The sequence below is a fragment of the Bubalus kerabau genome, chromosome 13, assembly GCF_029407905.1.
Source record: "Bubalus kerabau isolate K-KA32 ecotype Philippines breed swamp buffalo chromosome 13, PCC_UOA_SB_1v2, whole genome shotgun sequence".
In the NCBI taxonomy this organism is placed as follows: Eukaryota; Metazoa; Chordata; class Mammalia; order Artiodactyla; family Bovidae; genus Bubalus; species Bubalus kerabau.
Window position 1 is genome coordinate 39964969 of NC_073636.1, and position 25370 is coordinate 39990338.

The window sequence follows — 25370 nt, forward strand, 5'->3', positions numbered from 1 at the left end:
AGATATATACGGCTCCAGTGTGTGTATATACACACACACACACACACAAACACACACATATACTGGAAGATCCCCTGGAGAAGGGAATGGCAACCCACCCCAGTATTCTTGCCTGGAGAATTCCATAAACAGAGGAGCCTGGCAGGCTACAACCCATGGGGAGGCAAAGAGTTGGGCACGACTGAGCGACTAACACGCACACAAAATGATTAAAGAAGACAATTTAGGTGATACGCTGCTGCTGCTGCTGCTGCTAAGTCACTTCAGTCGTGTCCGACTCTGTGTGACCCCATAGATGGCAGCCCACCAGGCTCTCCCGTCCCTGGGATTCTCCAGGCAAGAACACTGGAGTGGGTTGCCATTTCCTTCTCCAATGCATGAAAGTGAAAAGTGAAAGGGAAGTCGCTCAGTCAAGTCCGACTCTTCGCGACCCCATGAACTGAAGCCTACCAGGCTCCTCCATCCATGGGATTTTCCAGGCAAGAGTACTGGAGTGGGGTGCCATTGGGTGATATAAATAAACTTTAATACTTCATGAAGTGGGTGGTCTCTTTTCAGAGAACTGCAAAGTGGACAAAAAGGCAGGGAGCTTTTATAGGATAAAGAATAAGGAAGAGAAAAAGAGAAAATATCTGGATGGCCAGGTCTCACAGTCACCCTGGTTTGGGGTAAGAAGGCCCAGGGTTGAGTTGGCATTTGAGGATTGGCTGACAGGATCAACTACATTTCTGGTTGAGTGTAGCATTTATAGGAACATGAAAGTTACCCAAGTTTCAGTTTTCTGACCTGCCCCCCAGCAGGCAGGAGCAGCTCCATCTTGGGCCTAGAAAGTTATTTATTAGTCAGATAACCTCCCCTGTGTGATTTTAATCCTTTAAATTTTGTTGAGCTTATGGTCAATTTTGGTAAATATTCCTTGAGTCCATGAAAAAAGTGTATTATCTGTAGTTGTTAGGTACAGGGTTCTATATTTAGGATTATGTTTGATACCAATGTCAAATATTTTATCCGTTTGACCTCAACAGTTGTTTGATCAATTCATGAGAGGTCTGTTAAAATCTTCTGCTTTGATTGTAGATATATAAATTTTTACTCCTATCTATCATTGTTTCATTATGTATTTTGAGTCTATGCTATTAGGTGCCTAATTTTTAAGTCATGTCTTCCTTGAACTTAAAAAAATCACTTATGAAGTATCCTTCTTTATCTTTGGTGAAAGGTTTTTGCCTTAAAGTCTACTTTTTCTGATTTTAATGTGGCCACACTTGCTTCCTTTAGCTCATATAGGCATGCCATATCTCTTTCCATTCTTTTATCTTCATCCTTCCTGTTTTCTTACATGTTAGGTGTGTCTTTTGTAAACAGCATAAATTTGGTAGTTGTTGTTTTTATCTAGCGTAACAGCTGCTGTCTTTCAGTTTTAGTATTTAGTTATTTTATTTTCTTATGGGTTTATATCTACCGTCGTACTTTATAGATGTTCCCCATGTTTCTATGTTTTATTCCTGGTATTTTTCTTGTATGTCTTTTCCTTTCTTAATCTCACCAGTGTCAATTTTTTTTTTCAAAGAACCAGATTCAGGATTGAATTGATTCTCTGTATTATGTTTTATGACTGTATCAATGGTCCATTACCACAAGCATGCTCCTAACAAACAACTACAGAAGCACAGCAGTGTCCCACACTCACACAGCTGGGGTCAGCTAGACAGCTCTACTGACCGTGGCTGGGTCTTCCCACCTGCCTTGGGGTTGGTTGCCTGTTGGCAGATCTAGGCTGGCCTTGGGTCCACTCCGTGTGCCTCTCGCAGGCTGGATGGGACATGTTATCATGGTAATGGCAGAGGCACCAGAGATCAAGTGGAAACACACAAAGCCTCCTGAGGTCTGGGCATTGAACCTAATACATGTCACTTATCCAAAGCAGATCCCAGGCTGAGCTCAGAATCAGAGTGGAGGACACTATATGACAAAGGGCCTGAACAGAGTAAGGATGAAAAATGAGCGTCATGACTACAACCCATGCTCACGAAGAAGAAGGCTGGTGATTTTTGTCATGACCTTCTTTCTCCTGTCCTCCAGAGACACAAACTCCAATTTAGCCTGTTTGAGGCTAAAACCCGTAGTCTCATATCAAGACAGTGAGCTCAAGTTCATCATGCTATGTGGCTTGGAGGCTGCCCTGCAGTCCAGAAAGGAAGAATGTCCTTGAAAAATATGGAAAAGCTCTTTGTCTTGCTCTCATGTGGTTTGCCGAGTGTTTTCCTTTGTATGGACTTTATCCTTAGCTTCCTGCCAGTCACTCAGCCAATATGGAGTATATCCCATATACTAGTCTTTGGGAGCCTGATCCAGTATGTGGTGAGCCCCGCATGGCCTAATGGTAGGATAAACATGCAAGACAAATGAATTTACAATCAGAGAATTGTTTTGAAGGGGAGAAAATTGTGTTGAGATCCCAGCAGAATTACACCTAAGTCATCTTGGGAACATCAATATAGGACTTCATAGAAAGAAAGCTTTTGAATCAGAACTTCAAAAACAAATTGGAGCTTTGTAGATGAAGAAGCAGAAAGATTTTCAACAGAGGAAAGACATTGTGCATGGGCAAAAACAAGGAGGTGTTAGAGACCAGGGCATGTGAGGAGAGAGCACCAGCTCAGTGTTGTTGGAGCAGGAAGGGAGGGGGCAGCAGGAGGGAGGAAGTAGGACAGGAGACAGAAGGAGGTGAAGCAAAGAATCTAGATTCTTCTTAATCATGGCATATTTGATGAGCAGCCTGGGAATGTTGAACTTCCCAGAAAGGGACATACCATCAACTTGTAGTTTTCAGGAACAGTTCCCAGGGGCCACTAGAGTGTGCAGGAAAGAGATGAGAAGGGGCTGAACTAGAGCCGTGACTGCAAATGAACTTGGGAGATATTTTGGAGAATTAATGGAACCTGATATTTTACTGCATGTGGAGAAGGAGGGTTGTGGAAGAGGGAAGCCTCAAGGGTGTCTTCAGAAGCCAGGTGGATGGTGGAACCATCTTGCCAGATGGAAATAAAAAGTGTGAATGAAATCATCTGATGGAGACGCTGTGACTTCTAACTTGGACAAGTTCAGTCTGACCTTCCTGGAAAACCCTTGAATGGATACAGAGCATCTAGGCAGCAACAGATGCTTCTGAGGTTAGATGGAAACGTGACTTCCCAAAGGACGTTCTCACCCTAACCCCTGGAATGAGTAAATGCTACCTTCATTTTGGTAAAAGGTCTTCCTCAATGTGATGAAGGATCTGGAGATGAGATTTATCCTGAAAGAGGGAGTCTGGCCCTGCTAACACCTTGACTTCTGCCCAGAGATACTGATTTTGGATTTCTGGCTTCCAGAACTCTGGAAGAATACATTTCTGTTGTTTTAAGCCACCACGTGAGTGGGCATTTGTCACAGCAGCCACAGGAAACTAACACAGTTATGAAGACCAAAGGGCTGGAGGCAAAGCAAGGAAGGGAACAGGTCAGGAAGCAAGGACACCCTCACTCTTCAGCAGTCCGTGAACGTGTTGTCTGCTCACCGTCTCCATCTTCTTACTGTCTTGAGGCTGCTTCTTATCCTTTAGATCTCAGTTTACACGTCCAATGGGCTTCCCTGGTGGCTCAGATAGTAAAGAGTCCGCCTGCAATGCAGGAGACCTGGGTTCGATTCCTGGATGGGGAAGATCCCCCGGAGAAGGGAATTGCAACCCACTCCAGTATTCTTGCCTGGAGAATCCCATGGATAGAGGAGCCTGGTGGGCTACCAGTCCACGGGGTCACAAAAAGTCGGACACAGCTGAGACACTAACACTTTCTCTTTCACTCTACGTACACAATAGGACACTGCTCAAACTGAAGCAGCTCCCAGGCCCTTGTTTTCTACACACCATCTAGCACATCTTAGTATTTCTTCTTCTCTTACTGACTTTATTTGGAAGGGCAAGTTAGTCTCATTTGCTGCTGAATCTTCAACGTCTAGTTTGTTAATGTACACCAGGTGGTAGGTATAAAATATAAAATTTTAAATGAATGAATGAATGAATGAGTAAGTGAACGATGTGCTTTGTTCATACCTTTGCTTTAGCAACTTCCATACTGCAAGGTAGTTAGGAGTGTATGTGGGGGGGTTGTGAGTGTGTGCACGCACACCCACCTACCTGATCACTTGTGAGCCTCTTAGAGTGAGGACTACCTCTGTCTGGTTTTTGTGTACTGCTGGGTACCTCATGTGACTGCAACTCCTTGTTCTCCACTCAACTTCAGTTGAATGAATGTTTTAACTTGAACCTTTAAGTTTTCCTCTTCTTAAAGGTGAGGGCTTAAATTCATTTGTCAGTCTTTTTTGAAATCAGCCATAATATTAAAATAATAAACAAAATAACCATTTTGTAATATTCTGAAATGTAATTACTCTTATAATTAGACATTTTTGGGAGGATCTTAATTGAGTTAATGCATAAAACTCTCCTCCTTTAAAAAGCTAGGATAATGCAGTTAGAGTTGAATTCCCTTGGATCAATGTCCCAGCCTGGTTCTCCCTCTCAATTCCCAGAAATGGCCATTGTTATAATGTTAGTAAGTATCCATCCAGACTTCTTTTTATGCTTTCATATGAAGTCCTTGTGTTCATCGGAAAAAATTCTACCATTTCATGACAGTGTTTTTTTTACATAAATGGCACCTTTTGGGTTTGCAAAGTTCTGAAATTTGCTTCTTCACTCACCTCTTTGAGATCTAATAATGTCGATAAGCTTAGGTCTGGGACGCTCCTTTTATCTTTTGAATAGGATTTCACTCTATGAAATGTGTCACACTTGTCCTCAGATGGACGCAAATTGTTTCCACTATTTCATATTGCAAACCATACTGCAGTAAGTATTCTCGCGCACATTGCCTTGGGCCCCTTGCGAGCGTTTTCACAGGCTGTGTTCCCAGAATTGCTCTCGCCGGCTTGGAAATATACCAAGCGTGGCCGCAACAGTGGCCTTCCTCCCGAGCCGCTCCTAGTTCTCCAGGACTTGTCGGCACGTTTACCTGTTGCCAGTATGATAGCTGTGAAAGGAGATGTCATTGTTTAAACTTCATTTCTCTGACTATTACTGAGGTTGGACATGTTTTGTGTGTTTATTGGTCATTTGCATCTCCTGTCCATTCATTTTCATTGCCTATTGGTTTTTTCTCTTCCCCTAGACTCCAGTTCTTGGTGTATTATGTGTGTTGCAAATATTTCCTCTGTGTATCTACTTATTTAAGAAACACTTTAGGGTTCTTTTGATAAAAATTTTAAATTGTGATGGGGTCAAGTATGTCAATATTTTTCTTTTATGACTTCTGCCTTCTACATTTAAAAGGAAAGATTTGCCCACCCCTAAAATAATAGAGAGATTCTCTTATATTTTCTTCTCATAATTTAAAAGTATTACAAAAAACTTTAAGCTGTTAATGTATCTGTGAATGATCTTTGTGTATTATATGAAATAGGGACCCAAATTAATTCTTTTGCCATTTGATTAGCACTGTTTATTGTATTCTTTATTCTTCCGCACCAATGCTAACTTTACTGTATATGAACGTATAGGCTCTTTTTTGGATTCCATTCTGTTCTGTTCCTGCTCCCAATAACCTGCTGTTTTAATAACTTTGGCTTTATAATATGTCTTAATATTCGTTAGAAAATTTGGACTCTTTGTTCTTATTCCTTAAAATTTTGTTGACTAACTCTCTTCCATTACTCTTTTAGAATCACTTTATTTCATTTCACAAAAAGGAAAATCTTGTAGGATTTTTGATTATTATTTTTTTTAAGTTAAAAACCACCAAATTGTATACTGTTACTTTTTCCCAAAGCCTTCAAAATGTATTATTTAGCTTTCCCTATGTATTTTTCCTGTTAAATAAAGGACTTCCCTGATAGCTCAGTTGGTAAAGAATCCACTTACAATTCAGGAGACCCCAATTCGATTCCTGGGTTGGGAAGATCTGCTGGAGAAGGGATAGGCTATCCACTCCAGTGTTCTTGGGCTTTCCTTGGGGCTCAGCTGGTAAAGACTCCACTTGCAATGCAGGAGACCTGGGTTCAATCCCTGGGTTGGGAAGATACCCTGGAGAAGGGAAAGGCTACCTACTCCAGTATTCTGGCCTGGAGAATTCTATGGACTGTATAATCCATGGGGTCGCAAAGAGTCGGACACGACGGAACTACTTTAATGTATTTTTCCTGTTAGATGAAGAGCAGGGCAGAACCAGGTCTGGTGGGACCTCGGGTTTATACAATTTGGGAAGTCTCTTTAAGAAAAAGAATACAAAGTTAAGAATGCAATAGTGGGTGCTGTCCCTTGGGATGATAATGTGATGTTTTATTCATATCATGGTAACCCCTCCTCAGCCCCTTCTCAGTCTCACTCAGAGAGAAAGTGCCAGCAAATGGTACCTTCCCTCCCACTAGAATAAAGCCCAGGTTCGTGACTTCCAAGCTACCTAGGTGATGTAAGCAAATAGAACAACAATTAAATTTGCAGCCTCAGTCGTGTTTCTAGCTGCGTGTCATATAAAACCACTGCCTGACTTTCCCCGGGACAGCACCTCACGTCTGAGGATCTCAGGGCACATTAAGAACATTAACTAATTAAACCCCACAAAACCCCAGAGACACGGGAAGGAGAGACGTGGCCTCACCTCGCCCAGTTCTGAAATGCAGCCACCTCTGGGGACGAGCACGGCAGCTGCTTTGGAATAAGCGGCAGCACCCATGACACTTTAGCCCAGACAATTAGTCGTCGTCATTGGTAATTGTCTTGTGAGCATTAGCCTGTCAGACCGTGAGAGCTCCAGGATTAATTGTTGACTGCGGATTTAATCCAGTCCCTGAAATTTCTGGCTTTTTAGTAATTTTGTCCTAATTAAAATGGGCTTCCCTGGTGGCTCAGGTAGTAAAGAGTCCTCCTGCAATGCAGGAGATCCGGGTTCGATTCGTGGGTAGGGAAGATACCCTGGAGAAGGTAATGGCAGCCCACTCCAGTATTTTTGCCTGGAGAGTCCCATGACAGGGGAGCTTGGTGGGCTACAGTCCATCTGGTTGCAAAGAGTCAGACACAACTGAGTGACTAAACAACAAACAATATATGTGTGTGTGTGTGTGTGTGTGAAAGTGAAAGTTGCTCAGTCGTGTCTGATTCTTTGCAACCCCATGGACTGTATAGTCCATGGAATTCTCTAGGCAAGAATACTGGAGTGGGTAGCTCCAGCCGCTACTTTTAAGGGATGTGTTGGCTGGGCAGCAGGTGAGGGAAATCTGTGGGCTCTGGAAAAGCTTTAGTACTCATTTAAGTGATTGTTACATGGGAATCGATACACGTAGAGATTCATGTGGACTCTACTGCACACAAGTTGTATCACCACAACAAGCTAAATTCACCTAAATAGCCCTCTACTCTTGCCAGCCTGAGAACACTGGAAATGCTGTACAGATGACTGGAAAGTTCTGCAGGGAGTAGGGTGTTTCCAGATGCTAGGGACACACTAGGGTTCATTGTCCCCAAAGCATCTTTCTTCACAGCAGGGATTCTGAGTCCCTTGTCCTCTCTCCTGTCACTTGCTCTCCACGTAAAAGAGCTTCTCACTCTGCTGGGGTGACATTCTCTCATGGTAACTTCAACATCACGTACCTCTTCATCTCTCCCCTTCCACCTCTCTGGGCACCTGACTTTTCTCTTACTTAGAATTTCCTTCTATTTCATTCGTCTGCGTCTTTGCCCGAAGCAGTGTATAGGGTATGAGCCAGTGCATACGCGGGGTCTAGAGGTAATCTGCAGGACCCGTTGACTCTGGCTGCTGCCGGAGGAACGAGACGCAGTGTGAGAGGGGGGCACAGAGAGGGTCGCAGCCTCTGGCCCCATCCCGTCTGCTGTGATGCTTAGAAACGGGAAGATGGGGCAGCAGGGCACGCCGGCAGCCCAGTGTCTGGGGCCTCCTGCAGGCCTAAGGTCCCTTCTGTGTCTGTGTGGACAGTTCTTGGGAGGGGCAGCCCCCAGGCTGGAAGGAGCTGAGGCCCAGAGGCTGCGAGCAGGGGTCAGGGCTGAGTGCCTCCGTGGAGCAGACACAAACGGAGCAAGAGAGGATGGGGTGGGGGGCGGGGGAAGGGGGAGAGATGGTGGAGGAGGAGAGATGCAGGGGGTGAAGGGCTGGGGTTGGGGAGAGAAAGACAGGAAGAGAGACAGGAATAAAGAAGAGAGCAGAAGGAGGAGGAAGGAAAGGAGGGGAATAGCTTTTTAGACACATGGGAAAACGTCTTTTCTGCTCTATTTTTTGGTGAACACTGCATACATGAACACCACCCTGATTATTGACTTTCCGCAACATATTAAAGTGATAACGTAAGCTCAGCTCTAGTTCTTGCTTAGAAAGTATAAATGTAAGTGTCATGGCCGCTTTCAGATGCCTGTTCACAGCATTTCCACGTAGAGAGAAAACAGCCCTGGGCTCATTTGTGTCCTGAGGGCACGGACATGGCCGACTAATTCCCCATTCCATCTTAAAATCACTTGAAAGCCTGCCATCCAAGAGGGTGATAACCAGTTTCTTACAAACCTCAAAGGGGCTCCCATGAAAGAGTCTCAGAGCTCAGTCACTGGCAGCCCACCAGGCCCACCCTGGCCTCAGTTTATCCCCACAGCTCCTGCAGGGCCGGTTACCACTGGATCCCATCGTGTGAACGTGGCACGGAGAAGTCAGAGTCCAGGTGGGCTGCACAGACCCTGTTCCCCCCCTCCCCCCTCGCAGTGCTGCCCCCAGTGATTGGATCCTTCGGATGTGCTGCAGTTTAGAAACACACGACCACGCTGCCACCAGCGTCCTGTGCTCTGTGGGCGTCAATCATATCTTTTCTGTCCTTGTGTCACTTTTTCTCCCAAAGACTCCCAGCTCGAGAACAGCAGTGAGGAATCCCAGAAAATAGTCAAGGAGCCGCAGGAAGCTGTGTCGCTGGAGACCAGGGAGAGCACCCAGGTAAAGGAGATGATCCGCCCAGCTGGGCCTGGGGCTGCTGCACCGTCAGGTCAGGCATGCTCCTGGTGCTGGAGTGACTCCTGAGCGGGGAAAGGCCTCCCTGGCACTCAGAGCTGGGGACCAGGGCAGGGGTGATTCGGCTGCATGTTCATAAGACATCAGAACATCGTAACACCTTCAAGAGTTCAGCTCAGGGTGGAATCCCATCCCTTCTCCCCCTGCCTCCTCACTCTTCCCTGGTTTCAGGAGGCTGACTTGGATAAAGCCAGTAGAAAACACACCTTGTCCACAGACTCCAGTGAGGCAGCGTCTTCTCCCTGCCTGGCTGGGCCCCTCAGGCTGTAGGAGCACCCGCCACAGCTCCCTGGCCTGCCCTCAGCAGGATCCCTCTGCACCCCACCCTCACCTCTGCTCTACTAGTGCTGCTGCCCTGACCATTTGTTCAGTCGCAAAGTCCTGTCTGACTCCTTGTCACCCCATGGACTGCAGCATGCCAGACTTCCCTGTCCCTCACCATCTCCTGGAGTTTGCCCAAGTTCATGTCTGTTGCATCGGTGATGCCATCCAACCATTTCATCCTCTGTCACCCTCTTCTCCTTCTGCCCCTTCCCAGCATCAGGGTCTTTTCCAATGAGTCGGCTCTTTGCATCAGGTAGCCAAACTTTTGGAGCTTCAGTTTCCACATCAGTCCTTCCAATGAGTATTCAGGCTTGATTTCCTTTAAGATTGACTGGCTTGATCTCCTTTCAGTCCAAGGGACTCTCTAGAGTCTACAGGGAAGCAAACCCCACACTGAAGGAGGCACAATCAGCCATGTCATACAGGACATAGGATTTGGGGGGATGGGCTGGGGATCCAGCCATCATTCTAGCTCTGCCACCCTCTGACCACTGATTATTCCTAGAAATAGAAACGCCCATATAGATTGGGCTCTGGGTTCTCACCTACTCCTGCAAGACCTCGGGGCAAGTCCCTGTGTCCTCTGTAACAAGCCTCAACAAAGAGGTGGGGAGAATGAACAGGCTTACCTCTGGCTACCATGAGCAGCCCAGCCCTGCATCAGCACTGCGTGTGGCCAGGGTCCCAGCACATGTTTCATGGCCCGGGCCCTTCTGCTTCTGGTCCTCCTGACTCTTCCATCTATGTGAAACCAGAATAGGGGCTGGGGCAGTGTCATTGCTTCCCGGCCTCCAGCCCCCAACTGCCCCCCATCCCCACTTTTTTCTCCTTTCCAGTCTTGCACAAAATAACGTTCCCCCTGCCCATCAGCTCATGCGAAGAAGATCTTGGGAAGAAAAGGAGGTAGGGAGGACCTTTATCTCACTGCTGGGCCACCTGGCTCACCCTGCCTTCATTGTCTCTATGAAGAGTGCCTTCCTGTACCACAGACCACAATAGGACCCAACCTGTAGCTGGGTGGTGTTGTGTTTTGAAGACTGATTTTGTCTCTGCACAGAGGTTGAACACACATAACTGCTGAACTCTCTGTTAGGGACTGAGGGTGCTCATGGGGCTCAGCCTCAGCCTTCGGGAGATGGTACTCCATGAGAAGACGAAGGCCTCCTAGTTCAGGATGTGGAAATGAGGGTGGAAAACCACCCAGGAGAGGGCCCTGAAGGACCTCTGAAGCTTTTAAAGAAGGTTGTATGGCATGGACTAGAGTGTGGGAGAGAAAGCTGATGAATGGAAGTGATAAAAAGAACTCAGTAAGAGGTATTTCTGCTTCTGGCAAAGATGGAGATAGAGACTAGATTTACTTCCCTGCCTGAAAAAACATTGCCAATGTATATGAAGTAAGTTTTAAGACTCTGCTCATCAGGTAACAAAGGAGAGTGACGCTTAAGAGGTGGGGAACAACTCTGTTGAGCCCTCTGACTGTGCTGGCCTCCTGCCTTGAGAGAGTTCCTGGCCACAGCACAGGCAGGAGGAATGTAGGTGTGCATGCGTGCTGAGTCGATTCAGTCGTGTCCAACTCTTTGTGACCCTATGGACTGCAGCCTGCTAGGCTTCTCTAAATTAAAAAAAAAAAAGTTACAAATCAAATTCAGAAAGTTATACCTAATAAGCCTACAAAGAGGTAAAGTGGAATTATAAAAATATACAATTAATCCAAGAGACAGCAAATAAATTTTTTTAAAAAAGGAAAGAGGGAATAAAGAACAGATAGGACAAATAGAAAACAAACAGCAAGATGATGGACTTAATCCTACACACATTAATAATTGCATGAAATGTAAAATGGTCTTTGTGTTGTTGTACATATCCCAATTAAAGAACACGTAAAGCAGATATAGATTCAATTAAAAAGCAAGGCAGTTATATGTGGGTCACAAACATGCACTTTGAGTGGACAGAATAGGTTCAAATGAAAAGCATGCATGTAGACACACCATGGTAACACTGATGAAAAGAGAGCTAGAGAAGCTTCATTCATTTCAGACCAAGTGGATTTCAGAGGAGGGAATATTACCAGGGACAACGAAAGTCAAGAGGACCTAACAGTCTTAAATATTTATGTACCTAATCGTAGAACTTCACAAAACACAAACTGATAGAACTGCAAAGACAAATGAATAAATAAGCAACTATATTTGACGACTTCAGCATCCCTCCCTTGATCACAGATAGAACAAGTAGCCAGAAAATTAATAGGAGTGTGGAAGATTTTAAGAACACTATTGACAATTAGACCTAATTTGCACTTAATAGAACACTCTACCCAATTTGACCCAATTTGCACTTAATAGAGCACACGACCCAGTAGATACATCTTCCCACATCCATGTGGAATATTTCCCAAGTTAGATCATATTCCAAGCTAGAAAATAAGTCTCAAGATATTTAAAGGATTCAAGTCATCTAAAGTATGATCTTTCTCAACAGACAACATTACAGGAAAATAAAACTTCAGATCAATAGCTCTCATGAACATTGATGGAAAAATTCAAATAGAAATCTTGTATTGAATCTGTGTATTAAAAGGACAATACATCATGACCAAGTAGGTTTTATTCTGGGTTACAAGGTTAGAAATACAATTTTAAGAAGATCAATGAAAGTAATTCACCATGTTAACATTATAAAAAGGATTACCTGTATGATTATCTCTTAAATATTGGAAAGGTATTTGAAAATTCACATTCATTCCTCATAAAACTCTCAGAAAACTAGGAATAGAAGTTCTTCAATTTGATAGAGGTTATTTTTGAAAAGTATGTGGCTAGCATCATCCTTTGGAGAAGGCAATGGCACCCCACTGCAGTACTCTTGCCTGGAAAATCCCATGGACGGAGGAGCCTGGTGGGCTGCAGTCCATGGGGTCGCTAGGAGTCGGACACGACTGAGCGACTTCACTTTCATTTTTCACTTTCATGCATTGGAGAGGAAATGGCAACCCACTCCAGTGCTCTTGCCTGGAGAATCCCAGGGACGGGGGAGCCTGGTGGTCTGCCATCTATGGGGTTGCACAGAGTTGGACACGACTGAAGCGACTTAGCAGCAGCAGCATAGTCATCTAGAATCTATAAAACAGCTATAGAACTAATAAGTAATTTAATAAATGCTAAATATATACAAAATTAACAGACAAAGTTCAGTTTTATCTATGCATAAGAGTAATGAACAATGAGAAATTTAAATAAATACTATTTACAATATAGCATGCTCAGTCGCATCTGACTCTTTGCAGCCCCATGGACTGTACCCCGCCAAGCTCCTCTGTCCATGGAATTTTCTAGGCAAGAATACTGGAGTGGGTTGCTGTTTCCTTTTCCAGGAGATCTTCCTGACCCAGGGAAGATCTCTTTGGTCTCCTGCATCGGCAGGCAGATTCATTGCCACTGCACTCCCTGGAAGCCCATCATTTACAGTAGTACAAATACACAAAATATGTAAATTTGACAAAAGATGTTCAAAACCTGTATACTAAAAACTACAAAACATTTCTGGGAGAAATGAAATAAGACCTAAATAGGTGGAGAAATATCCCCCATACATAATTTTGAGGACTCGGTATTTTCGAGATGTCAGCTGATCAATGAAATCTCAGCCAAAACTAATTTTTGTTGTTGTTGTTCAGTCACTAAGTTGTGTTTGACTCTTTGTGACCCCATGTACTGTAGCACACCAGGCTTCCCTGTCCTTCACTATCTCCTGGAGTTTGTTCAAATTCATGTCCATTGAGTCGGTGATGCCACCCAACCATCTCATCCTCTGTTGTACCTTTCTCCTCTTGCCCTCAATCTTTCCCAGCCTCAGGGTCTTTTCCAATGAGTTGGCAGTTTGCATCAGGTGGCCAAAGTATTGGTGCTTCAGCATCAGTCCTTCTAGTGAATATTCAAACTAGTCATTTCCTTTAGGATTGACTAGTTTGATCTCCTTGCAGTCCAAGGGACTCTCAAGAGTCTTCTTCAGCACAATTCGAAAGCATCAATTCTTTAGCACTCAGCCTTCTTTATGGTCCAACTCTTACATCCATACATGACTGTTGGAAAAACCATAGCTTTGACTGTATGGATCTTTGTTGGCAAAGTGATGTCTCTGCTTTTTAATATGCTATCTAGGTTTGTCATAGCTTTCCTTCAAAGGAGCAAGCATCTTTTAATTTCATGGTTGCAGTCAATGCCCTATGATTTTGGAGCCCAAGTGAAATGAAAACTAATTTCAAAATTCAGATGAAATTGAGAAGGACCTAGCACAGCCAAAGCAACTATGGAAAGGGAACAAGCTGTAGGACTAATGCTACTGATTTCGAGATTTATTATAAGGTTCTTGTAACTGAGTTAGTGTGGCAATGATGTCAAGGTTAATAATAGATGAATCAAATAGAATAGATAATCCAGAAGGAGACTCAGCATACAATCTACACTGATGAAGCAGATCATTGTTTTCCTATGGTTGGCAGAGTGGCCCCGGGTTGTGGGGAGAGGCATGTGGAAACATATCACTTTTTACTGTGACGATATTTTTATGGGCACCTATATAGGCTTCCCCAGTGGCACAGTGGGTGAAGAAATCCACCTGCAATGCAGGATACACAGGAAACATGGGTTCAATCCCTGCTTTGGGAAAATCCCCTGGAGGAGGAAATGGCAACCCATTCCAGTATTCTTGCCTGAAACATACCATGGACAGAGGAGCCTGGCAGGCTACAGTCCATAGTGTTGCAAAGTCAGACACGACTGAAGTGACTGAGCACACAGAGCAGTTAAAAACCCTAGTGCAGCTTTCAAATTATATAGAAAAATGAGAGTGAAGGAAGGATAAATATTAATAGCATCTGCAGAGAGCTGGGAGGTAACTGAGCATCTCTCCATCCACGTGTCCTGACTGTATCTTCAGACAATCAGACGAGGCAGGTGCTGCTCCTAGCCACTTTGTGTGATAGAGGAAACTTGCTCACTTTGTGAAAGTCACATGGCTGGTAAGCAGCGAGGCCAGGATTTGACCAGAACTCAGGCTCTGAACCACTGCAGGTATTGATTAATTCTCATGTCTTGTCTTTGTCATTTGCAGAGAAAAGGCACAGAAGCCGCAGTGGAGGAAGCTTTGTCACCAGTCACAAGTGAGAACACTGGTGAAGTGGAGGTAAGGCTTTCAAGGCCACTGGAGTGGTTGGTGCTCCCCCCCACCCCCATGCAGCTCACTCTTCTCCACCTGCACCCCTAGGCCCTGTCCTCCCCAGGCCTCCCGCCTCCCTCTCCCAGTTCAGAGCTGCCTCCTTCCTTAGGACCTGCTCTGCAGGTCGCCCTTGATGACCTTTATTCCACTGAGATTAGGCCTTTTCTTCTGTCTCCCTTGCACAGCTCGGTCCTAGAAGTTACACTTTCTACTTTGATAATTTGCAACCATTTCAGTAGATAGAATCTTTCTCCTCTTCCCATTGTCTAGAGAAGAGGCTCCTGATTTTCTTTATAAGTTTTTAGTGCTAATAATGATTTTAACTTTTATTATACTATACACACAAGGGGCTTCCCTGGTAGCTCAGATGTTAAAAGAATCTGCCTGCCACACAGGAGACCGAGGTTCGGTCCCTGGGTCAGGAAGATCCCTTGGAGAAAGGAATGGAGAATTCCTGAAGAATTCCATGGATCCAGGTGGACTACAGTCCATGGGGTCGCAAAGAGTTGGACATGACTTAGTGACTGACATTTTCACTTTCAACATTTCCTCAATGATGCAGTTAAAACATGGAGCCTGTATCAAAGGCCAGCCAAGACCATTCATTTTCTGACCTTCCCAGGAAAACTGGTTCCCAGCCTTATGAGTTTTGAAATCTCATTAAGAACATCTCCTTAAAGCCGGGCCTGGCTTGGGATGGTTCATCTCAGGTGAGGCAGTCACATCTGTCCCAGGAACAGTGTCATGTAGAGATGAGGCAACCACTAGCCCATTAAGTTGCAGAGAATGAATGGGTTTCCCAGTTGGGTTTGTCCTCTCTCCTTGTTGCAGGACTCAGAAAAACTCAGTCAAGTGAGCAGTATGGTTTACATGGGTTACTACATCAGCCATAGGAGCTCATTGTCCCTCTCTCTGCCTGAGGACACCAGCAGTTTCCACCCCATCTACAAGGGCGCCTCCACCGCCTTCTGCATCCAGCTGTTTTTTATCGACGAGAAGTACGAAGCAAGGCAAGTCCCGGTCCCCAGCTTGTCTGCTGTGGAAAGAGCTTCTCCTGGCCTTGCTCGCCCGATACTTTCATCTCACAGAGTCAGGGGTTTCCAAGCCTGGCTTCCCGTCCTCATTTCTGGGGAGTTTTTTTTTAAAACTACAGATTCCTAGTCCCCATTTCCAGACTCCAGCCCATGAAATTCCAGGCTGCCCAGGCTCTGCGAGATCATAACTTCCCAAGCCACGTGCTACTCCTCATTCTCTAGAGTTTGCATTCTGGGGAGACTATGGGTTTAGTTTGTCTAGAATCTTTTAGTTGCAAGTGACAGAAAATCCAACTGAAACTGGCTTTGGAAACATGAACAAAAACTGCCACATAGAAGAAAGCATAATCCATTGGAGGGACTGATTTTCGGTGTGGCTTGACCTGGGATTTGGATAACCCAGTCACAGACCAAGCCTCTCTCTACCCTTCGGCTCTGCCGGTCCCATCTTCAGAGGAGTGTCCCACCTGGGGCCACAAGAAGTGGCCTCAGCGTTGCACTACAGCCAGTGAGGAGGACAGTGTGGTTTGGGCCCCCTCTCGAAGCTCCATTGGGCCTGGTTGGACTGTGTGCTCTTTCCTAAGCTGATGGCTGGGGCCAATATGTGAGGACAGCTTTGTCACTTTCCTCATGCTCCCCACTGACTCGGGGCTGGAGTCTCAATCTGAGATGGGGTTAATGGGACACCAAACAACAATCCAGGCTGGCTGCTGGAAGGAGGAGGCCCGGTGCTGGGCAGGCACTCCCGTGTCCACTGCTTGCTGCCCCCTGAAGTCTGGATGTGGACCCCTGCCTTCCATTCCTGAGAGTCCATAGCCCCTTTGGGGTGCCCGCCCACTCCACATTCTGTCCATAGAACAGTGTTGAAGAAGGAAGGATTAGCACATTTTCATAGACTGGAAGGTTCTGGAGTATCTTTGAGATGACCAAGATTGCCACTGGCTACTCCCTTCTTAGAGGGTGTGTTTAATTACATCCCATTCTCCCAGCCTTGCTTAGAACCATGCTTTAACTTGGACTTTTTTTCCTCTTGGGTTTTCAATTTCTTTGAAATTGCAATTCAACTGAAAGATTAAAAGGGGAAATCTTTTTATTCTAATTATATTACAGACATCTAAAAAGCCTGTAAAAAACCCTTCTAGATCTGTTGCGTATATTTATTTTCCCTTGCTCATGATAAGATAAGACATGTGCTTTTTGAATTTTCAAACAGAAATTCGATGACCCATTATGGTTCGCCTACAAATAGGCATCTGCCGCTGGTCAGAAAATCTTTTGCATATAAAAAAGAAAAAGATCAGAGTAGCTTAGAATATACCCATGTCTCCCCACAGCTCCTCCAGAAAGGAAGGGAGGGATCCTGTTCACAAAAGGACTGTCTTGCTTTTTGAATGTGTAGAGACTATTAATTGCCATAATAGTATCTTGAATATAGGCAAATGCTTTATTACTGACATTTGAAGCTTCTGACTTCTGCAGTTGATTACTGTTCAGCTCGACACACATTCTGAGTAGTGACTGGCTAATCCTTGCCTAAGGGGGTGAGAGCCATACATCTCTTGGAAGGTACACGGGTGCTGCATTTGCTTGGAGGTCAGTGACAGTTCTTATTGTCTGTTTACAGGTCACTGGACTTTATGAATTTTGTTTTCCATCTTTTCCATGTAAGTACATGTTGAATTTTGAGTAATATAATTGGCTTTATAAGCTAGAAAAGTTATAGAGAAGTAAGATACCATACTCATTATCCAAACATATCTGGTATGAATATTGAGGTGGGACCGCTTCTCTGTTCTGAAAAAAAAAAAGGCGAATAATACATCATGAACTCTTCAAAGTAGGAAAAATTGTCATTCTCAATAATTTTTCAGTCATGCTGTTTTAACATTGTTTCAGTGCATAACTTCTTTTAGAGAGTATTTCGCTGGTGTTTTACTATCAAGAGAACCAAATCATGGACAGCATGCTGGTAGCATCTGAAAATGTCAGGAGTTACAGTGAAGTTAGTCTTTTGTATTTCTGTATAGTGTGTGTTGGCTCAAAAATTTCTGACACCAGTAGACTGCGTTTCTGAGGGTAAGAAGGTGGGAACTTGAGGTCGGGCTTCTGGTTGGCATCACCTGGCACGTGGGAGCCACTTGACCCTCTACTGTTGGTTGGTGATGGCCCCAAGCAGATGCCCAAGTGCAAACAAGATTCTCTGTCTCAGGGTGTCTGGGCTGCCACTTCCATTTTTGCTTCACGGTTGTCAAGGGATAGAAATTCTGACCAACCTCTTGTTACCTTATTGGAGGGAAGAGAGTAGGGAAGGAAGACAATTTAGTTTCCTCCACTGGATTTTTATGGCTGTTTTCGAGGCTGGCCTGTCAGTTAAGTCAGGTCAACAACCACACTTCTTCAGTCAGCTAATATAGGCAAGGTGTCTATTGTTTTATTTTTCCTTGATGCTCTTTATACTGAGGCTAAAAAACCAAAGAGGCTTTAATTCTGTTGCATGAAAGCTATGTGATCATAGATTGTATCTCCTCATTTTGTTAAGATCATGAAGCCTTGGTGCTGATGTTCTCCATCATAATTTTTTTTAATTAATTTTAAGGCATTTTGAAACTCAGAAACCTCTGTAGTGACCCTGAGAGAGGATTTGCAAAGCTGGCTTCCCTCAGAGATGCCCCAAAGTAAATTCACTAAGTTCACTTCATTGCTATTTTAAAGTCCATGCAAAGACAGGTCTTCAGTATTATGAAAAAATGGCTTTAAAACCATAAAAGACATGTTTACTTTTTATTTATTTATTTTTTGGCTCTTCCAGGTGGCATGTGGGATCTTAGTTCCCTCGCCAGGGATCAAACCCACACCCACTACAGTGGACCCCTATGGGATCTTGACCACTGGATAGCCAGAGAAGTCCGACGTGTTTACTTTTTAATTATTTCAGGATCTGGGAGACAGGAGCAAAATATCATCATTACTTCATCCTTAATCCTTCCCATTCACGATAAAGCAATTCATTAATGTCTCCTTCTCCCAGAGGAAGCCCCTGGGACTTGGCACTCAGTCCTTTTTTTCAGCCAGAGTATTTCGACAACTTGACTCACAAGTTCCCCAGAAAGAGCTGTTATTTTGCTAGAAGGAGGATAAGGTCAGAGAGTGACTCACTCCTTTGAGTTGCACGCGTGTCCCCAGGGTCTTGGATTAGCTCAGGCAATGCCTTCACAGGGTTCAGCAGGAGGCGAGATCCCACAGGGACAAATTAGCTCTGGGAAGAGCAAGCTGCTCTGCAGGCGCCTGGCAGAGGTTCTCGGGGGACGTGCGGAGCAGAGACGGTCCACAGCAGCACTGTCCTGCAGACACCAAGTTCCAAATGTTCCAGCAGATACATTATTTTTTTTTCTTTTTTTTTAATTTAAATTTATTTATTTTTAATTGGAGGATAATTGCTTTACCGTATTGTGTTGGTTTCTGCCATACATCCACATGAATCAGCAATGGCTATATGTATGCCCCTCCCTCATGAACCTCCCTCCCCCTTCCCACTCCAGCCCCCTGCTCTACGTTGTCACAGAGCACCGGATTTGAGCTCCCTGAGTCATACAGCAAATTTCCACTGGCTATCTAATTTTACATACAGTAATGTATATGTTTCAACACTACTCTCTCAATTCATCCCACCCTCTCCTTCCCTTGCTGTGTCCTCAAGTCTGACCTCTATGTACAGCAGACACATTATTAAGGGAAAAAAAAAAAAACTAAAGAGACACAGGTGACATCAGCTTTAATAATGTATTTTACTCAATGTGCTATGTCCAAAAGTATGAAAGATTATTAAGGAGATCTTGAATACCCCTTGTCTCAGTTTTTAAAATCCGGTGTGTATTTTACACTTAGGGTACATTGTAGTACAAGCGCTAAATTGTCATCTGAAATCCTTGATCTGGTTTTAGATTTCCTAAAATTTATACTTGTCATCAGAACTCCTTGACCTGCTTTTAGATTTCCTAAGAGTTGTAGTTGAATGAATAGATTCATATACCCACTTGTTCTAAACAGACATGCAACTTTTCCAATAACAATTGAGTTTTTATTTTATTATTTTTTCTTTACCATTATGATTTACTGGAGGGTATGGAATGTAGTTCCCTCTGCTATACTGTGAGACCTTGTTGCTTATCTATTTGATACGTAATAGTTTGTGTCTCAGAGAAGGCAATGGCACCCCACTCCAGTACTCTTGCCTGGAAAATCCCATGGACTTTCCTGGTAGGCTGCAGTCCAAGGGGTCGCTAAGAGTCGGACACGACTGAGAGACTTCATTTTCACTTTTCACTTTCATGCATTGGAGAAGGAAATGGCAACCCACTCCAGTGTTCTTGCCTGGAGAATCCCAGGGACGGGGGAGCCTGGTGGGCTGCCGTCTATGGGGTCGCACAGAGTCGGACACGACTGAAGCGACTTAGCAGCAGCAGCAGCAGTTTGTGTCTACTGACCCAAAACTCCTACTCCACACCTCCCCCATTCCCCCTCCCCTTTGCAACCATAAGCTTGTTTTCTATGTCTGTGAGTCTGTTTCTTTTTATAAATAAGTTCATTTGTATTATTTTTTTAGATTCCACATGTATGTGATTATATGGTATTTGCCTTTGTCTGAATTACTTCACTTAGTATGATAATATCTAGGTCCATCCCTGTGGCTGCAAATGGCATTGTTTCATTCTTTTTTATGGCTGAGTAATATTCCATCATGTGTGTATGTGTGTGTATACATATGTACACACATCTTTTCCATTCATCTGTCAATGGACATTTAGGTTGCTTCCATGTCCTGGGTGCATGTACCTTTTTGAGGTATAGTTTTCTCCAGGAGTGGGATTGCTGGGTCATACAGTAGTTCTGTTTTTAATTTTTTGAGGAACCTTCATCCTGCTGTCCATAGTGGCTGCCTCAGTGTACATTCCCACCAACAATGTAGGAGGGTTCCCAAGTATCAGTTTTGAAATTTAAATTTAGATTAATCAAAATGAAATAAAAGTAACAATTGGGTTCCCCCGTCACACTAGCCAGGTTCCAAACGCTCGGTGGCCAGCAGCAGCTCCTGGCTAGCACGTTTCAGGTCAGGACACGCAAATCTCACTGCCCAGGTTAACCTGCCCTTAGATCTCATCACCCAAGGAAGATCACATTGTGACAAAATACACAGACATCCATGCCTGTGTAATCACAGGACTTTGGAGCTGAAAAGGCCTGAAGCACCACCCTCTCTCCTCATAGAGGCAGGGACCACGACTGGCACAGCAGCACTTGGTAAACCCAGGCCTTTGCCATGGCAGGGCACCGCTTCATTCACTCCTGGATACAAGTGAGTTTGCAAACGCAAACGTCCTTAGTTTAAAACTCTACTTTCAAAAAAACAGCTGTGCCAAATGGCTTCCATTGTTCACAGTATTCTTTTATGTAGGTTTCAGTCAAAGACCAGAAATTTCCCCCATATTCTTACAGTTGTTTATCTCCCTGAATTTTCTGATTATTTTCCAAATGATAGGAATGTTTAACTTGAACACCGTCTCCTTCACACATTTTACTCCTCTTTTCTTTAGTGTTTTACAGCAGGAATTTGTTTGGTGATTAATGATTTCTGGTTTCCAATCACATCAGGATAAGGACTTCTGCATCGTTTCTGTGCCGCATCTCACCCCTGAGTTTGTCCTCATCCAGAGCTTCGTGAAGGTGGTTCCGTTCAACAACTGCACCCTAGAGCAGGACCTGTACGTCTTCCATCGGGCAGGGTTGCTCAAGTAAGCAGATGCTCGGAGGGCCAAAAGACAGTCCATGAAGTTATAAAAGGAGAACGGAAAAGGAACTCCCTGCCATTTTAATTTAATAACTTATTTTTAAAATCATCTTCTTGATGGAGGGTTTCATTAAGTGATTTTTACCAGTCTATTTAGGGAAAGAATCATAGTGACAAATTACTAGTCCAGTCAGATATTAAAGCATAATCCAACTCTAAGATAATCAAAACAATGTCATTTGACCATTTCTATGGGTAGAGCAAGGTAACACAAGAAAGACCCCAAGAGAGTAAAAATCGAATGTGTGTGTGTTTAAAGGCACATAGATGAATATACGTGATGGCATTTGTGTCACAATGATGGGAAAAGAAAGAATTATTCTGTAAGTGATGGGGTAAAACAAGAACAGAAATATTCTTCATATTCTCCAGTAAAATAAATTCCCACATGATTGAAGAGTTCAGTGTAAATATTGCAATAGGTCCAAATTAGAAACTGTGTGTACAGTGCTAGGTTCCAGGCAAGGTTCTGAGAATACAGCAGTGAGCAACCTACTGATGTTTCCCCGGTCCTTTCAAAGCTCGTAAACACTCAAGTAAAAGTAGCCTGCAGCTGTGATGAGGATACCAGCCGTGGGTCTGTAGGACCACGGAGACGTGTCACTGCAAGAATAAACCCAGTCAGAGGAAGCCCATGGGGAGTGTGAGTGCAAACTGATCCTTACCATGTCTCAGGATGGAGAAGGTCTTTTTAGAACATGCAAGAAAAAAATCAAGATTTGTTTTTAATCTTATATACATAAGAGACATTCTAGAAAAGTCCACAGGACTTTATTAACCTTATGTGCCTTTGGGAAGCAAGACAGGGATGTGGGGGTGTACATGGCAATATATTCTTTGCTTTATATCTGTGGGCTCTGTTTGATTTTTTTCATTAATAAATTTTAGTTTCTAGAGCAGTTTTAGGCTCACAGCACCATTTGTACCATCGATGAACCTATAGGGATGCACCATCATCAACCAGAGTCCACAGTTTACATGAAGGCTTGCTTATCAGTTACACCTTCTATCAGTTCAGTTCAGCTCAGTTTAGTCACTCTGTCCTGTCTAACCCTTTGTGACCTCATGGACTGTAGCATGCCAGGCTTCTCTGTCCATCACCAGCTCCCAGAGTTTGCTCAAAATCATGTCCATCAAATCGGTGATGCCATCCAACCACCTCATACTCTGTCGTCCCCTTCTTCTCCTGCCCTCAGTTTTTCCTGACATTAGAGTATTTCCCAAGTCTTTTGCATTAGATGGCCAAATTATTGGAGCTTCAGCTTTAGCATCAACCCTTCCAATGAATATTCAGGACTGATTTCCTTTAGGATGGACTGGTTGGATCTCCTTGCAGTCCAAGGGACTCTCAAGAGTCTTCTCTAACACCACAGTTCAAAAGCATCAGTTCTTTGGCACTCCGTTTTCTTTATGGTCCAACTGCCATATCCATACACAACTATTGGAAAAACCATAGCTTTGACTAGACAGACCTTTGTTGGCAAAGTAATGTCTCTGCTTTTTAATATGCTGTCTAGGTTGGTCATAGCTTTCCTTCCAAGGAGTAAGCGTCTTTTAATTTCATGGCTGCAGTCATCATCTGCAGTGATTTTGGAGCCCAGGAGAATAAAGTCTCACTGTTTCCATTGTTTTCCCATCTATTTGCCATGAAGTGATGGGACCAGATGCCATGATCTTTGTTTTCTGAATTTTGGGTTTCAAGCCAGCTTTTCACTCTCCTCTTTCACTTTCATCAAGAGGCTCTTCAGTTCCTCTTTGATTTCTGCCATAAGGGTGGTGTAATCTGCATATCTAAGGTTATTGATATTTCTCCTGGCAATCTTGATTCCAGCTTGTGCTTCATCCAGCCCAGCATTTCACATGATGTACTCTGCACATAAGTTAAATAAGCAGGGTGACAATATACAGCCTTGACATACTCCTTTCCCAATTTGGAACCAGTCCGTTTTCCATGTCCAGTTCTAACTGTTGCTTCTTGACCTTCATACAGATTTCTCAGGAGACAGGTAAGGTGGTCTGGTATTCCCATCTTTTTAATTATTTTTCAGTTTATTGTGATCCACACAGTGAAAGACTTTAGCATAGTCAATGAAGCAGAAGTAGATATTTTTCTGAAATTCTCTTGCTTTTTCTTTGATCCAACAGATGTTGGAAATCTGATCTCTGGTTCCTTTGCCTTTTCTAAATCCAGCTTGAACATCTGGAAGTTCGCGGTTCACATACTGTTGAAGCCTGGTTGGAGAATTTTGAGCATTACGTTGCTAGCATGTGAGATGAGTGCAATTGTGCAGTAGTTTGAACATTCTTTGGGATTGGAATGAAAACTGACCTTTTCCAGTCCCGTAGCCACTGCTGATGGGTCTGGTCAAATGTGTAATGATGTGTCCTCCACTATAATTTCATATAGAGTAGTTTCTAAAACTCCTGTGTACTCCACCTGTTCATCTCTCTCTCCTTCCCCACCATCGCTTTCAGCCACTGGCCTTATCACCATTTCCATAGTTTTGTTCCCTGTAGTTCAAACTGTAAAGAATCTGCCTGCAATGCAGGAGACCAGGGTTTGATTCCTGGGTCGGGAAGATACCCTGGAGAAGGGAATGGCAATCCACTCCAGTATTCTTGCCTGGAGAATTCCATGGACAGAGAAGCCTGGCGGGCTACAGTTTGTGGGGTCACAAAGAGTTGGACACGACTGAGCAACTAACACACACACAGAATGTCATAGCTGGAATCATACAGTGTCTGGCCTTTACAGATTGGCCTCTTTCATTTAGTAATTAGTACTTTCAAGGCTTGATAGCTGAATTCGTTTTAACCCTGAATGGTATTCCTTTGTCTGGATGGACCACAGTTTATTTATCCTCTCACCTACTGAAAGACTGCTTGGTTGCTTCCAAGTTTTGGCAATTATGAATAAGGCAGACTACAAAGGCAAATACAAACATTCGTGGGCAGGTTTTTGTGTGGATGTAAGTTTTTGACTCATTTGGGTATAAACCAGGGAGCACAACTGTAGATTGTATGGTAAGAATATTGAATTTTGTAAGAAACTACCCCCTTGTCTTCCAAAGTCTTCCACCATTTTGCATTCCTACCGGCAATGAATGCTTCTTCACATCCTCACCGGCATTTGTCAGTGTTCTGAATTTTTGCCATTCTAATAGTTGTATTGTGGTATCTTGCTTTAGTTTGCATTTCCATACTGATTTATGATGTTGAGCATCTTTTCATTTGCTGTCTGCAATCTGTGTATCTACTTTGGTGAGATGTCTGTTCATATCTTCTGCCCTTTTTAAGAGTGGGTTGTTTATTTCTGTGTGATTTTTTTTTAATTATAGGCATGCATTATGTCCATAATAGAAAATGAAGTTAATTTTGTATCATTGAGAGTTTAAATTTTATTATGACTCAAGTAAAACTTTTATTAGAGTGCTCTTTACACTCTCTGCATTCTTGCATAGAGCATATTGGTGACATTGTCTCATGACTTCCAATGCTACTCATGAATAAACACACTGATGACAGCAGCCAGATGACATACGGTTAGGACTGGGCCCCGGGTCTGCCTGTGGTCTTGACCTTGCTCTTAGTTGCTTGATTATTTAATTCATAGTCATGTTCCTTTCTTGTACACTTCCTTTTCTTACTATGAACACACATTTCTTTTATTAAAAATTAAGTTTAAGTTTTCAAAACAATGAGCCTTTCAACATGCATCTGGAAATGAATCCTGGTGGCAGCAGGGTCCCCGTTTTTCTTTGTGACCATTTGCGATGTCAGCTTCATGTTTGCTTTGTTCTAATCACTTACATATAAAGGTGCAGATTGTGTGCACCTGGGTTCTTTTCT

The 25370-nt window shown here is 43.7% G+C and overlaps 1 protein-coding gene across 1 annotated transcript in view; it reads left to right on the top strand.

The window, feature by feature from the left end:
* Positions 1-25370, top strand: part of CFAP61 (cilia and flagella associated protein 61) — a 251944-nt gene that overhangs the window by 65788 nt on the left and 160786 nt on the right. Inside the window, exons 9-13 of the mRNA XM_055543290.1 lie at positions 8932-9023; positions 14538-14609; positions 15420-15652; positions 17301-17340; positions 21326-21465. Coding sequence (XP_055399265.1) covers positions 8932-9023; positions 14538-14609; positions 15420-15652; positions 17301-17340; positions 21326-21465 — 577 coding nt within the window. The remainder of the gene's footprint in view (positions 1-8931; positions 9024-14537; positions 14610-15419; positions 15653-17300; positions 17341-21325; positions 21466-25370) is intronic.